This window comes from Schistocerca americana, chromosome 5, assembly GCF_021461395.2.
Source record: "Schistocerca americana isolate TAMUIC-IGC-003095 chromosome 5, iqSchAmer2.1, whole genome shotgun sequence".
NCBI lineage: Eukaryota > Metazoa > Arthropoda > Insecta > Orthoptera > Acrididae > Schistocerca > Schistocerca americana.
In genome coordinates this window covers 156759388-156774253 of record NC_060123.1, presented here as the reverse complement: position 1 = coordinate 156774253, position 14866 = coordinate 156759388, and the positions used below count along the sequence as shown (strand labels likewise).

General features: G+C 38.0%; 1 protein-coding gene across 1 annotated transcript in view; it reads right to left on the bottom strand.

The window, feature by feature from the left end:
• Window positions 1-14866, bottom strand: part of LOC124615605 (E3 ubiquitin-protein ligase mib1) — a 617197-nt gene that overhangs the window by 533245 nt on the left and 69086 nt on the right. The window contains exons 8-10 of the mRNA XM_047143599.1: window positions 13681-13828; window positions 12339-12580; window positions 12029-12226 (exon numbers count right to left, since the gene is read on the bottom strand). Of these exons, the coding sequence (XP_046999555.1) occupies window positions 12029-12226; window positions 12339-12580; window positions 13681-13828 (588 nt within the window). The remainder of the gene's footprint in view (window positions 1-12028; window positions 12227-12338; window positions 12581-13680; window positions 13829-14866) is intronic.

Sequence of the window (14866 nt, the reverse complement as noted above, 5' to 3'; positions counted from 1 at the left end):
CGAGGGTAAGTGCTCTACCAACTGAGCTATCCAAGCATGACTCATGACCCATCCTCATAGCTTCAATTCTGCCAGTACCTCATCTCCTACCTTCCTAACAACACAGAACCTCTTCTGCGAACCTTGCAGAACTAGCACACCTGGAAGAAAAGATACTGCAGAGACATGGCTTAGCCACAGCCTGGGGGATGTTTCCAGAGTGAGATTTTCACTCAGCAGCAGAGTGTGCACTGATATGAAACTTCCTGGAAGATTAAAACCATGTGCCGGACCAAGACTCGAACTCGGATCCAGCACACAATGGCCTCACCCTCAGTTTTAAAAAGACACACCATATTCAGTTCTCCAAACTAGCATACTACACCAATAGTGTAACACAAGCAAGAAAATAATAAATACGGTGGAAGCTTCAAAATTCTTAGGTGTCCATATTGCTGAGCATTTGAACTGGAAAAAGCATATTTCTGAACTTCTAAAACAACTTAGTTCAGCCGCATTTGCAATTAGACTCATTGCAAAGCTTGGGGGCACACAAATCAGTAAGTTGATACATTTTGCACATTGTCATTCAATAATACACTACGGAATAATGTTCTGGGGTAAGTCTCCATTGCTAAAAGACATGCTGTATGAATAATATGCAGTGCTCACTCGGGATCATCTTGTAGACATCTGCTTTAGAAGGTGGGTACTCTGACTACTGCTTCACAGTATAATTATTCCTTCATAAAATCTATTGTATATAACTCATTACAGTTCAAAAGGAACAATGGCGTACATTTAATACCAGAACGAAAAACAACATTTATTACTCAACATTGTCTTTAGCATAATAAGGGGTGCACATTGCTGCAACTGCAACGTTTGATCACTTACCCAGTGATTATAAAGTGTCTGACAGACAGCAAAGTAATATCTGAAAACAATCTGAAAGAGTTTCTTCTCAACAACTCCTCTTATTCTGCAGAAGAATTTCTATTACTGTAATGTGTAAAAGACGGTGTGAAGGTATTACTAATTCATATCTGTATATACTTTTTAAAAAATTACAAATTAATTTGCAATGTGAATGGTAAAATGAGTCAAATCACATCATCACATTTTGTCAAGCATATGATCCGTGGAACATGAAACTAACTAAAACTGACTCAAGAATGGGAACAGTGCATGTAATGGTAAATTATTCTGGTTCTCTTTTTCTATCCTCTATTTCCCTTTACAATTCATGTTTTAAAATGCCACTCCCAACTTTAATACATTGAAATAAGGAAGGAAGGAAGGAAGGAAGGATTATGGCTTAATGTCCCACTGACAGTAATCAGTAGAGGCAGAGTCTGAGCACCTATTTCCAAATGCCATTCTAGTGCTTTAACCACTGGACCACTTTGTTCACCCAGTGCATTGTACATGAGGTATAAAACGGATATAAGGTGACAGTGGCATTTCAGACCAAGAACTTAACATAATACACAACAATAACACCCCTTTTTTTCATTCCTAATACTTCAAACAGCTGTGACTTGCAAAACAAGAAGAATAGAGGATATATTTAAATGATGTTTTCTCTTGAGAACAGTTCATACTATCAGCTTTTCTGTGTGTCAGTTTCCTCAGAAAGCACGATATATTTATTACTACAAAATATGATAATACGTTTCCCATAAAAAAAAAAGAAGAGAGAGAGAGAGAGAATTAAAAAGTCCAAAAGGTTCCCACAAAAAAATTATTGTATCAGGGATTTCACTGAAAATAACACACAGCCCTACCACGATTTTCGCAATTAATTTAAAATAAATCTGAAGCATACAGTAACCATTTCTTATTAGGTACCCCTTAACTGCTTCTATCCGAGTTGAAACACTTCATTTAATTCTGTAATTATGTGGCCTCAAAACAGAAATAAATCTAAACATTTCTTAATACACTAATTCAACTAACATTTCTACAGGCAAAGTTTGCCTCTACATACAACGAGAAATTTCAGTTTTGGTAGGTACGAAGTTTCCTACATTTATTGTAGGTAATATTCCATCTCCAAAGAGCACAACACCTAAAGTTGCACACACAGTCTTCTCTTCGACTTGATTCGACAACATTATTTGTTCACTCTGAAATTTCTGGAGCAGAAACACTGCTGCTGCTGGTTGTCCACTTCATATGGAATCAGTTGAACAACAATTCTCACACCTTGTTCTTCAAAATATTTTGGTTAGTCTGTAGACTGAATCACTGACAGAATTACTCCTCCACCTATTTCAAACTAGTGTTCTCTCCAACAATTTTTCCATCTTCCAAAAATCTAGATACCACAAAGCCATATATCAGGATTGTGGACAATAATGTGGCAGCTTACACAACCAAGTCATGAATACAACAATTTCTTGCATGCAAACCTTCAAGTTGAATGTGCATTCTCTGGCAACAATTTGACGTATTCATGAAAATGTCAAGGTTACTTGTTCTTAATGGCATGGCTCAAGTCAGTATAAAGGTATCAGAGTAATGAACTGAGCAAATAGGTTCTCACAAAGTGGCATAATAATGGGCCCCCTGAGTCAGTATCACATTGCTTAAAACAATAATTACTATAGTATACTTTGGAGGATGTGGCAATGCATGTTATATTTAATACAAACCAGTACTTCATAGTGCTTGCACAATGTTTCATCCTCTGTAACCCTGTCCACAGAGAATCAGATGTAGCAAAATTAGTCCAATTCAGTGAGGTTTCCTCACATTTGTAAGACATTTTGGTTCTCAATTTTCACACATTTTATGATACTGTAATTGGATATCATTTAGCTCACATACAAAAATAAAAAAGTAAGGATGATTAGTGTTTCGCAAACCATCAGCTATGATGTCATTAGTGACTAAGCAGAAGCTGAAGCTGGACAGAGATGTGGAAATACATTGTCTGTGTACTTTTCACAGTTATCTTCCCAGCAATTGCCTTGACTGATTTAGGACAGTTACAGAAAGCGTAAATTTTGTGGCTAGACATCGACTTCAATGCTACTGTTACAAAATTTGAGTCTTGCATTTTTACAATGAGAATGCAGATAAAAGCTTATTTCAATGGCCTGATCCATGTAACTGAGTGTATACCTCTGAAATAACAGCTGAAATATTTATTTTGCTCTGCTAATGACTGTGTGGCGCTGAGCAGGAAGCAGCTCATATTCCTGTGAGGTTTTCCTCAGTTGGCATTGCATCAACATTCAAACACATATATTCTCTTCAACCTGTGGTGCAAGGAAAACTGTATTGCACACAAATGATGCTATATTAAGCTACAGAAAACCATTGCTGTGAACATGATCTTTGCTTTAATGCTACGTACCATTTCCTAAACATGGAAATTGGCCATATTCAGAGTACACAACTCTCTCCTAATGATACCAATTTACCAATCTCCTTTCATGGTACTATATTACTTGATTATTTGCAACCTACATCATGCTCAAAGTTTACTGACATTATCAATCCTTCTTCAGCCAACTCTAAGCCATATTCCAGCAAGACAATGCTCATTCTTCTCGGGTATGGAATATGCAAGCCTTTTTCAGAGAATTTGGGGTAGCCCTGCTCACCTATTCTGTCTCCTGCCCATCACGCTACCCACAAAACATGTTTCAGAGAGGGCTGGTTGGCAGTTCATTCATCACTGTCCTTTGGCACCCACTGTTGACGCTTTGTGAACTTACATACAAACGATTAGCAGAAGATTCCTATGGACATATCAATGACCTCTACAATTCTGTGCCAATATACTTCTTCTTCTTCTTCTCCTTCTCCTTCTCCTTCAGCTCTATAGTTCACTGTGAGCCACGGCCTCTTCAAAAATTCTCCGTCAATCAACATAATCCAACATTCATGCTTTCCATCCTCTACAGCCCAATTTCATAAGGTCATGATACACAGAGGCTCTAATTGTAGCGCCTTAGGATTTCACACGGTAAAGAAGTTTTAAAGGCAGAGAGCAAGATCAGTTATACAATCTTATGTTTAGATACCTGTGTTACAAAATTCACTTCAGCCACATCTACCACTGTTTCTCTTGTGATTTTCACAAACTGCAGTGCACAAGTAGAAAAACAAATCATCACCTGGTAGAACAAAAGTTCAGATAAGACCTCCAGTATATTTTCAAGCTGTCAAATTTTTGGATGATAAGGAAGACCTTATGTCTATCATTATTGATTCTGCTCACATAATCAGTTACCGAGTTACTTGACGACTTCATGCAAAACAAGATATTTTGCATTCCACTCACTCTCCACATGGAAACTTGACTACTCTGAAGCTTGATTCTAAATCATCATCCATCAGAGAACAAACATATTACTCCATTCAGTGAGTTCCTCAGTCAACAATGTTCAATCATTAAAAGAAGTAGATATTTAACGGAATGAAGCACAGGGTGTAGAACTCACGGATAACAAGTTAAAATGTAGTCAACACATGGATAACCTTGTCAAGAAGCTCACTGCAGCATCTTATGCCCTTAGAAGTGTCTCTCACTGTGTTGCTCTGAAAGCAAAAGTGTTGCCTTATTATGCATGTTTTCATTCCCTGTTGTCTTCTGGGGCAGCACGCAAAATAAATGAGGTGTTTGTTCAGGAGAAGAAACAATTAGAATATTGTCTAAAGTATATAATTGTACACCCTGCATGAGCATTTTTAAGGATCTAGAAATTCTTACACTTGCTTCCCAATACACTGAGTCATTAATAGTCTTTGTTGCCAATAATAAAAATCAGTTTCAACTGAGCTGTGATGCACAAGTCACAACACAGGACACAAAAATAATTTTCATGCAGACTTTGCCTCCTTGTAAAGGGATCAGAGTGGAGTTATGTGCTCTGGTGGTATGACATTCAAGAAGCACCCATCTAATGTAAAGTAAGAAATTAAGAATATCTACCAATTCCAATAAAAATTGAAAGCCTTTCTCACTATCCACTGTTTCTACAAATGATCTGAATATATATTAACATTATATTATAAGATCAATAGACAGGCAGTCAAAAAAATTATATGAATATTTAGAATCAGGGACTGAACAGTTCTGTTAGCTCCATAGCAAATACAAGCATTTGTTGTATGCTGTGCAGCAAGTTATAATGAATTATAAATAGGATTCAATACATACAGATGTAAAAATGTTTTCTTTGAAAAATACCATTGAAATCAAGTAACTCTTAAGCTACTAACAGCAGACAAACAGCAGCTGTGTAACAAAACTGAAGAGACAGCAGCTTTCTTTCACAGCAGTAGCTTTCAGTAAATTTAAGTGGCAGAAGTGGAAGAGGCCTGGAGATAGTGGAAGAATTCAGATAGATTATATAATGGTAAGACAGAGATTTAGGAACCAGGTTTTAAATTGTAAGACATTTCCAGGGGGAGATGTGGACTGTGACCACAATTGGTTATGAACTGGAGATTAAAACTGAAGAAACTGCAAAAGGGTGGGAATTTAAGGAGATGGCACCTGGATAAACTGACTAAACCAGAGGTTGTACAGAGTTTCAGGGAGAGCATAAGAGAACGATTGACAAGAATCGGGGAAAGAAATACAGCAGATTGAGAATGGGTAGCTTTGAGAGATGAAATAGTGAAGGCAGCAGAGGATCAAGTAGGTAAAAAGACAAGGGCTAGTAGAAATCCTTGGGTAACTGAAGAAATATTGAATTTAATTGATGAAAGGAAAAAATATAAAAATGCAGTAAATGAAGCAGCCAAAAAGGAATACAAACGTCTCAAAAATGAGATTGACAGGAAGTGCAAAATGGCTAAGCAGTGATGGCTAGAGGACAAATGTAAGGATGTAGAGGCATACATGACTTGGCATAAGATAGATACTACCTACAGAAAAATTAAAGAAACTTTTAGAGAAATGAGAACCACCTGTATGAATATCAAGAGCTCAGATGGAAACCCAGTTCTAAGCAAAGAAGGGAAAGCAGAAAGGTGGAAGGAGTACCGTATTTACTCGAATGTAACCTGCACTTTTTTCCGGTTTTTGCAATCCAAAAAACCGCCTGCGGCTTAGAATCGAGTGCAAAGTAAGTGGAAGTTCTGAAAAATGTTTGTAGGGGCCGCCACAACTAACTTCTGCAGTCGAATATATGTAGCGGGAGGATGCTAAGTTCACCGGACTTGGATACGATGTGACGTCATTATGACGTATACACGCTACATCGAAAATGATAGAAACCGTATATCGACTATTCGACTTTTGTGAACTTTCGAGAGATTGTGACAGGGTAGCGCTGTGCTCTGCGCCATTCGTTTAAATGTGTTTTGCGTTCCTTGCGTTTAAATCGTGTATTGCACGGTGTTTGTGTCCTGTGCGTTGTTTTTCGTTTGCTCATCTCTAATTATGTGTTCAGCATTCGAGAGACTAATGAGAGAAAAGCTTACCACCATGGAATGCTTTGACACTATCATACCACCATTCAATCATTTCATACGTCAATCAGTACTAGACACTAACCTTTGGTTAAGATTACATTGAGAAATCCACTTCCCCTTGAATTTAATCTCCGGTCGACGATTTTTCTTCAACAATGCCTCATATTTTTCTTTTTAAGTTCGAAATTCAATTATTCTACACATCAGTCATTACTGGACACTAAGGTACCTGTCTCTGCGGTCCGAGTGTAAAATTACTTGGAATTTTGGTTGATAAAAGACTATCTTGGGATGGGCATATAAATGACTTAGCTAACAAACTCTTTCAGCTATATAAATTAAGAAAAAAAAGTCAGCAAGAGTATGCTGCTACAATCTAATATGTACTGACAAGACCAATTGTATGAAATTATACTAAAATGTTGATAATAAATAAATATTATTTTCGGCGTAAGCATTCAATACAACAATCACACAATCTAATCTGAAGGGGACATAAGAAGACTTCACTTTTTTACGTGGCGTTTTCAAGGCCACGGTCAGGAATATTTCTATTAATATCCAGCTCTTTTACTTTTATTTTGGCGAAATACATATACGCTGCCACACTGAGCTGTTTTCAGAATCGCACGTGTCAAAACAAACCACTAGCTGACGACAGTTTAGAATCTCGAACGTTCGTAAAAAAGTCGATAGGTGTGTTAATCGACTAAAGCGTATATACGTCATAATGACGTCACATCATATCCAGGTTGGGTGAACTTAGCATCCTCCTATGTAGCGCTACACAGGCATGCTTTGCAGGCACAAAGATAAATACTGGCGCCAAAACCTCTGCGTCAGTAAATAAATAAATAAATAAATAAAAAAAGGTGGAAGACGAGCTTTTTTTCCTCCGCCCCGAGTTTCGACCACTGCGTTTTCATACATTATCCATCGAAGTAGATACAAATTCCGTATTGTTCATCTTCGAATGTTGCAGCGTTTCAATGTACTACGAAAATCCGATTGGCGAGACTGTTCAGGGATGTTTGTCAATACGGCCAACTCTACGTTCTGAATTTTTTCCTACCTGTGAGCAGAGATGGTTGCTAATAGGAACTTTTATGAATTGTGAATCACATGCAGTATTCGCTTCACCATAAGAATAATACGAATATAAACATTTTGCTATGTATTCTTTCGTGTTTGCTGCTATCTCATTTAAATCCTTTCTGCCTAATAAACTACAAAACTAGAGTGAGACAACAGCAAACGCGGAAGAATATACATATCATGTCATGTTTATATTCGTATTATTCTTATGCGTAATAGTGATACAGTCAGAAATGAAGCACGGCAATTGACTAGATTTTTAAATCTAAGACGACTCTAATTTCTGTGCAGAATATAATGTACTAAAGAGGCGTCTGCAAAGATTTTCAAACGGAGAAAAATTTTCTCTAAACTCTCGTTCAGAACATCTTCTATCATACGCAGTCTAATATTTGGTTCTTGTTGATCATTATCAAAGAAAGCAGCAGTGTAAGTAACAACAAATAGCAGTCTCGTGCCATTGTTTCGCTAATGAGGCGATTCCACTCTTTAATTGTAAGCAGTGGTAGCACGCACAAAAGCAAGCCATGCCGCGAGCGGCGATAGGCCGTAAACACTCGTTATCAGAATGCGACAAACAATGCATGACACAGTACAGTAATGCATCTTCAGCTTAGAGTGACGTCAACACCTATAACAAAGAGAACGGCACATATCAGATCAAAGAAAAATAAGCAGTCAATTCAAACCAGACGAAGCACGTGAAAAACGAAGGGTACCCGCATAAACACGGACGGAGCGCCTGACACATAGCAATGGCTACCTGGTAAAGTTTAACTGCTAAGCTTATGACTCGAACCAAACTACTGTAGCTGTATCGTCATTCATTCAACCTAAATTGTGTCTCATATTACAATGTACCAACTTTGTTTCGGTTTCGAGGTGCGGCCAAAAACTTCTCTCTCCCCTTGAATTTCGAGTCTCAAATTTCAGGTGCGGCTTAGATTCGGGAAATTTTTTTTTCCCTTGATTTCGAGTCTCATTTTTCAGGTGCGGCTTAGATTTGAGTGCGGCTTAGATTCGAGTAAATACGGTATATAAAGGGTCTATACAAGGGCGGTGTACTTGAGGACAATATTATGGAAATGGAAGAGCATGTATATGATGATGAAATGGGAGATATGATAAACATTCCATTAGAACTACTGATAGCCTTGGGAGAGCCAGCCCTGACAAAACTCTACCATCTGGTTAGCAAGATGTATGAGACAGGCAAAATATCCTCAGACTTCAAGAAGAATATAATAATTCCAATCCCAAAAAAGGCAGGTGTAGACAGATGTGAAAATTACCGAAATATCAGTTCAATACGTCACGGCTGCAAAATACTAACATAAATTCTTTACAGACGAATGCAAAAACTGGTAGTAGTCGACGTTGGGGAAGATCAGTTTGGATTCCGTAGAAATATTGGAACACACGAGGCAATACTGACCCTACGACTTACCGTTGAAGATAGATTAAGAAAAGGCAAACCTATGTTTCTAGTATTTGTAGACTTAGAGAAAGCTTTTGAAAATGTTGGCTGGAATACTCTCTTTCAAATTCTGAAGGTGGCAGGGGTAAAATACAGGGAGCGAAAGGCTATTTACAATTTGTACAGAAACTAGATGGCAGTTATAAGAGTCGAGGGGCATGAAAGGGAAGCAGTGGTTGGAAAGGGAGTGTGACAGGGTTGTAGCCTATCCCCGATGTTATTCAATCTGTATATTGAGCAAGCAGTAAAGGAAACGAAAGAAAAATTCGGAGTAGGTATTAAAATCCATGGAGAAGAAATAAAACCTTTGAGGTTCGCCGATGACATTGTAATACTGTCAGAGATAGCAAAGGACTTGGAAGAGCAGTTGAACGGAATGGACAGTGTCTTGAAAGGAGGATATAAGATGAACATCAACAAAAGCAAAACGAGGATAATGGAATGTACTCGAATCAAATCAGGTGATGCTGAGGTAATTAGATTAGGAAATGAGACACTTAAAGCAGTAAATGAATTTTGCTATTAGGGGAGCAAACTAACTGATGGTGGTCGAAGTAGAGATGAAATAAAATGTAGGCTGGCAATGGCAAGGAAAGCATTGCTGAAGAAGAGAAATTTGTTAACATCAAGTATAGATTTAAATGTCAGGAAGTCTTTTCTGAAAGTATTTCTGTGGAGTGTAGCCAGTGGAAGTGAAACATGGACGATAAATAGTTTGGACAAGAAGAGAATAGAAGCCTTTGAAATGTGGTGTTACAAAAGAATGCTGAAGACTAGATGGGTAGACCACATAACTAATGAGGAGGTATTGAACAGAATTGGGGAGAAGAGGAGCTTGTGGCACAACTTGACTAGAAGAAGGGATCGGTTGGTACGACATGTTCTGAGGCATCAAGGGATTACCAATTTAGCATTGGAGGGCAGCACTGATGGTAAAAATCTTAGAGGGAGACCAAGAGATGAATACACTAAACAGATTCAGAAGGATGTAGGTTGCAGTAGGTACTGGGAGATGATGAGGCTTGCACAGGATAGAGTAGCATGGGGAGCTGCATCAAACCAGTCTCTGGACTGAAGACCACAACAACAACAACAACAAGCATGACTAACACTAAGCATTACATTAATAGTTTATTGTTGGTGTAGTATACACATTAGGTTTTTCTGATGTTTTTGTCTAGTGGAAATATATACATTGACTTGTTCTACATCCTTGAAGTTTCTCCTTCGTGGTAGGCTCTACAGAACACAATGAATGAATGAAAGAATGTGTGATGTCATGTGTTGATGAGATGCCTACCATGTGGGTGAGAGCACTGACGCTACCTTCTGTATGATGACTGCACCTTGTTGCAGCTACAAGGCTTGCTGCAAGTGAGTTGCATTCTGTAGCTTTTTCCGGCATATTGTGAGCAAGAAATGAAGCTTATCTCAGACTGTAGTTTCTTGAATGACTAATGTAAGCTTTCATCATGCTTCTCTCACATGAACTAAACAATCTGCTGCTACAATTCATGAAACACTTCCTGCTTTAGTCCCCTGGAAGTCTGTCATGTGGAACAGGTGTTCCTTCATATATTCTTCATATGATGCCCCCCTAAGAACATTCACTTCTGTGACTTAAAATTTTCTTCTTACTCTGCAGTTGTCTGTGCCTTCTGCTTCATGAATTACCAATAACTTAATATAATTGTTGTACTGTTTGCGCGAACCAACCATGAACTTGTACGAGGGTTGGAACATAAATAGTGACAACTATTTATTCACAACCAATACAAAAGAGTTACATGTTTGCACCTGTTACTGTCCTTCAAAGTAGTCACCAGTGTTGTGTAGAGCCGTTGCCAGTGATGTGGAAGACGTAGTATACCGTTAGCAGAGCCTGTTTTGTTGATGGTGCGAATGGAGCGGTATACTTCCAGTCGAATCATTGGAACAGTTCTGGTCGTTTTTGGAGCATCACCTGTGACCAGCTTTGCAAAAGAAGTGGCGACACTTTCCGCGCAGCCCACCCATTATTTTGCACGAATATGTACGGGCGCAAACAACGCAAGCTGTGGCTGCTCTGTTCGGTCGATGGGACTGGGAAGTACTGTACCATCCACCATACTCCATGGACTTAAGTCCTTGTGACTTTCATTTGATTCTAAAGATGAAGGAACCAATTCATGGCATTCGCTTCAGAACTGTTCCAGAGATTCCACAGCCAGTAGACTGCTCCATTTGCACCATCAACAGAACAGACTCTGCTAACGGTATACTACGCCTTCCACATAGCTGTTAATGGGTTCTACACAACACTGGCGACTACTTTGAAGGACAGTAACAGGTGCAAACATGTAACTCTTTTGAATTGGTTGTGAATAAATAGTTGCCACTATTTAAGTTCCAACCTACGTATATCCGCATTTATCAACAATGTGTTGTCTTTTCAGTTCCCTTGTACTGAATTGGCAAAAATTCGAACACTTCTCGCTAACAGTGTGTGTCCTTATTTTTGCCAAACTTGACAATCAACATCACTGTTGAGCAATAGCAGCCATAGTGCTGTTGTTGTACCTTGTATTTCATTTTTCGTCTAGCATCTTATGTATTCTGTTTGAACATGTTTATGATAGTATTAATTTGTCTCCTGTAGAAATGTGTACTATTGTTGAGTATTTTTCTGTTGTAAATTCAGTTCAATTCCAATTATAATTAGCTTCTAGCAAGCTGCAGTTTAAGCGCAGTAAATGTTCACAAAAAGCAGGGTGTGGGGGATGCATTTCCATTGTAGGTAATACAACGAAATTTGCTGGCTATCCACCACTTCTCTCGCAACATTCATCCTAGTGCTTGGCAAACCTAGTACCCCTCCCAACCTTCTGAAATCGTCAAATTAAATCTGCGTGTGACCTCAACTACCAAAGCTTTATCTGTAAATGTAAAACCACCCTGTATTTTTTGAATTATGGATTTGAGCAAAATCTTTCCATAGTCAGATAAATACAGTAAACTATTTTCAATAATCAATACCAGAAGCAGAATATTCAGAAATACCTGTAAGCTGGGATGACATCCGAGCTCTAGAAGTGTTTTTACTACTCCAACATGACCTTTGTTCACAGCAATATGTAGAGCAGTCTGGCGTCTCTTATTTCGAGCATTCAAATCTGCACCAGCATGAGCAAGGAGTTCCATTACACCTGGTTCGTCGCCAAAAGCTGCATGATGTACTGCTCTGTCACCATCTTTATCCTATAAAGCAACATCAAAGTCTACGTAAATATGTTTCCAGCATACTGTAAGTTGTTAACTAAACACTGAGCACTAGTAAGCATTCAATTTGACACACATAATACATATTAACCTCTATTTCCACATCAGCCTTATGTCGTAGCAAGATTTTGATTACTTCTAAATGGCCATTCTGGCTTGCAGCCTGCAGAGCTGTATGACCTCCAAATACACCGTTTACATCTGCATCAGGTCTCTTAAGGGAATCTTCACACTTCTGTGCATCTCCATTTGCTGCTGTTTTGACAAGCTCTTCTGTCACATCTCCAGAAACATGTGTTTCAAATAACTTTTTAAGCAGTGCACTCAGCCTCTCTGGAACATAAAAGGTCATTTAACCCAAATGTCGCAGCAAGAAATTATGCTTCCTAGAGAATAATTCAAATGCCCATCTTGTGCAGGACACAGATATGAAAGAGAATGCTTTGGTATCAAATTGACCAAAGCCAACTGAAATAATTTTAAGATATTTGATAAACTTCAGAAAAATACTTTCTTTTCTTCCTTGGTTTGGAAGGCCATAAATTTAATGTATTGATCCACAACAACAACTCTTGTCGGTTTACCTGGTGTCTTGCCAAAGAGTCACCAAGCACATTATCTCTGGTGTTCTGCTATTTTTTTTTCGCAACATGTACACAGAGTCCATGTAAACAAATACCGTTCATCATGTGTTTCCTGTGTCACCAAGTCAACAGAAAATATTAGTTTGTGTTTTGTTCCAAACAATTTTTAAAGGAGAATTTTGTGTGTCCATTTGATAGAATGATGTAGTGTGATACTCTGTTTAACAAACTGTATTAGCATGGACTGTTATACATGGAAAGTACCTAGTAGACCAACAACACCTATGTAATAGCATTACATGACAGCAGCAGAGAGACAGCAGAGGGCTGGCCAGCACAAGAAGGAACAAGTGAGACAAGTATGATGTGGTAAACAAATGTTTAAAGATCTTTTCATATTCACTGTTCTTAATGAGTGTATTAGAGACTAATCAAGTCGCGGAACTCATACACCCCTGGACATTACCACTTTACAGAATAGCCTTAGTGTTTCATTTTCCATGCCACTAACATTATGATAACAACTATATTTTACTATGTTTTGGGGTTAAAAAAAGAAAAAAAAAGTAATCTAGTAACCTCAAACATTCATCACATCTTCTTGATATGATTAGTCCCATCTCATGTGCCAGCCAATGCTATGATGTCTGTCTGCCACTCCTGTACAGCAGTGCTATTCCGTCACTGCTGGAGAAATTGCAATTCTGTGTGTTTTGCTGTCCCCATTTGAACATATTTGTTTAGGCTGGCTCCAACAACACAAAGAAAAAAATTGCAAATATCTGCCAAATAGAGAAAATGACTCTTAGGAGAAATGCAGAATAAAAGATAATAACTTTATTACCATACCTCCACTAGATGTTCCTGGAATACTGCCATCTGAAGATGCCACTTTTGTGACAGCAACTGGATTATATGTCCATGAGGTGCCACAAACTTCAACTTTCAGATCATTGTCATGATATATCTGCTGCACTCTACCAATTTTCCCCAGAGTCTGAAACATATTCACAAACTCTTATTGGAGCACAACAGCTGCTAAAAAAATTAGAAAAATCTTCAAGAATTAACACAGAAAGAAATTACCATATTCTGCTACAATAACAACAAATATCGTCTTGCTGAAGAGTCAAATTTATAGATCAGCAGTGAATGTAAGTAATCAATGATGAAATCATCAAGCAATGAGGTACAGGAAATCGAAATGAAAATAAAGATTTTGATCACCAAGAAATTGACTGTGCTGATAAAATGCAGCAACCAGAAATCAGTGTGATCTAGAGGGTTAATCACCAGTAAAAGGGAATTAACTTATAAGGTGACAAAATGCATAGATTCACACTTGCATCTCTATGCAACCTTAAAAAAATATTGACATTAATAACTAAGCATATAAAGAACATGTTAACAATGGCAAAATGTTATATTACTGCTGTGGGGGATTGCATTATTCAGGAAACTTTTTTATTGTGTAGATACAAATTTTCCAATACGTCTATAGATATTTTTGATCATTCCCTCTGTTACATAATGAAAAATCCTCCATCCAAATCAGACTAAAAAAGGTAATATCTCATGGACCTGAAGAGAGGTTTGAACACCACATTTAAGGTTACACACTCTGAAGTTGCAACACAAATTTACTTGCTGCATGTGTAAATTGTCTAAAGAAGACACTGTTCCTGTGTTTAGAAGATAATGTAGCACTAATATGAAGTTCCATTTTGAAGGTAACAAGACTTTGTATACCAATAAATAATGTACTGATATTATTAAATAAAGTGTATAAAAAAGCCTCTAATTGTGTCATGGGTAGTGATGCATCCTGAAACATCCCAGTTGCTAATCAGTAGCATCAGCTCATTTATGTGGCATAAGCTATATGGGGCATTTGCCATAGAGTATGTTGTTGTAGTTGTTGTCGTATTCAGACCAGAGACTGGTTTGATGCAACTCTCCATGCTACTATATCCTGTGCAAGGCTCTTCATCTCCAAGTAACTAGTGCAACCTACATCCTTCTGAATCTGCTTACT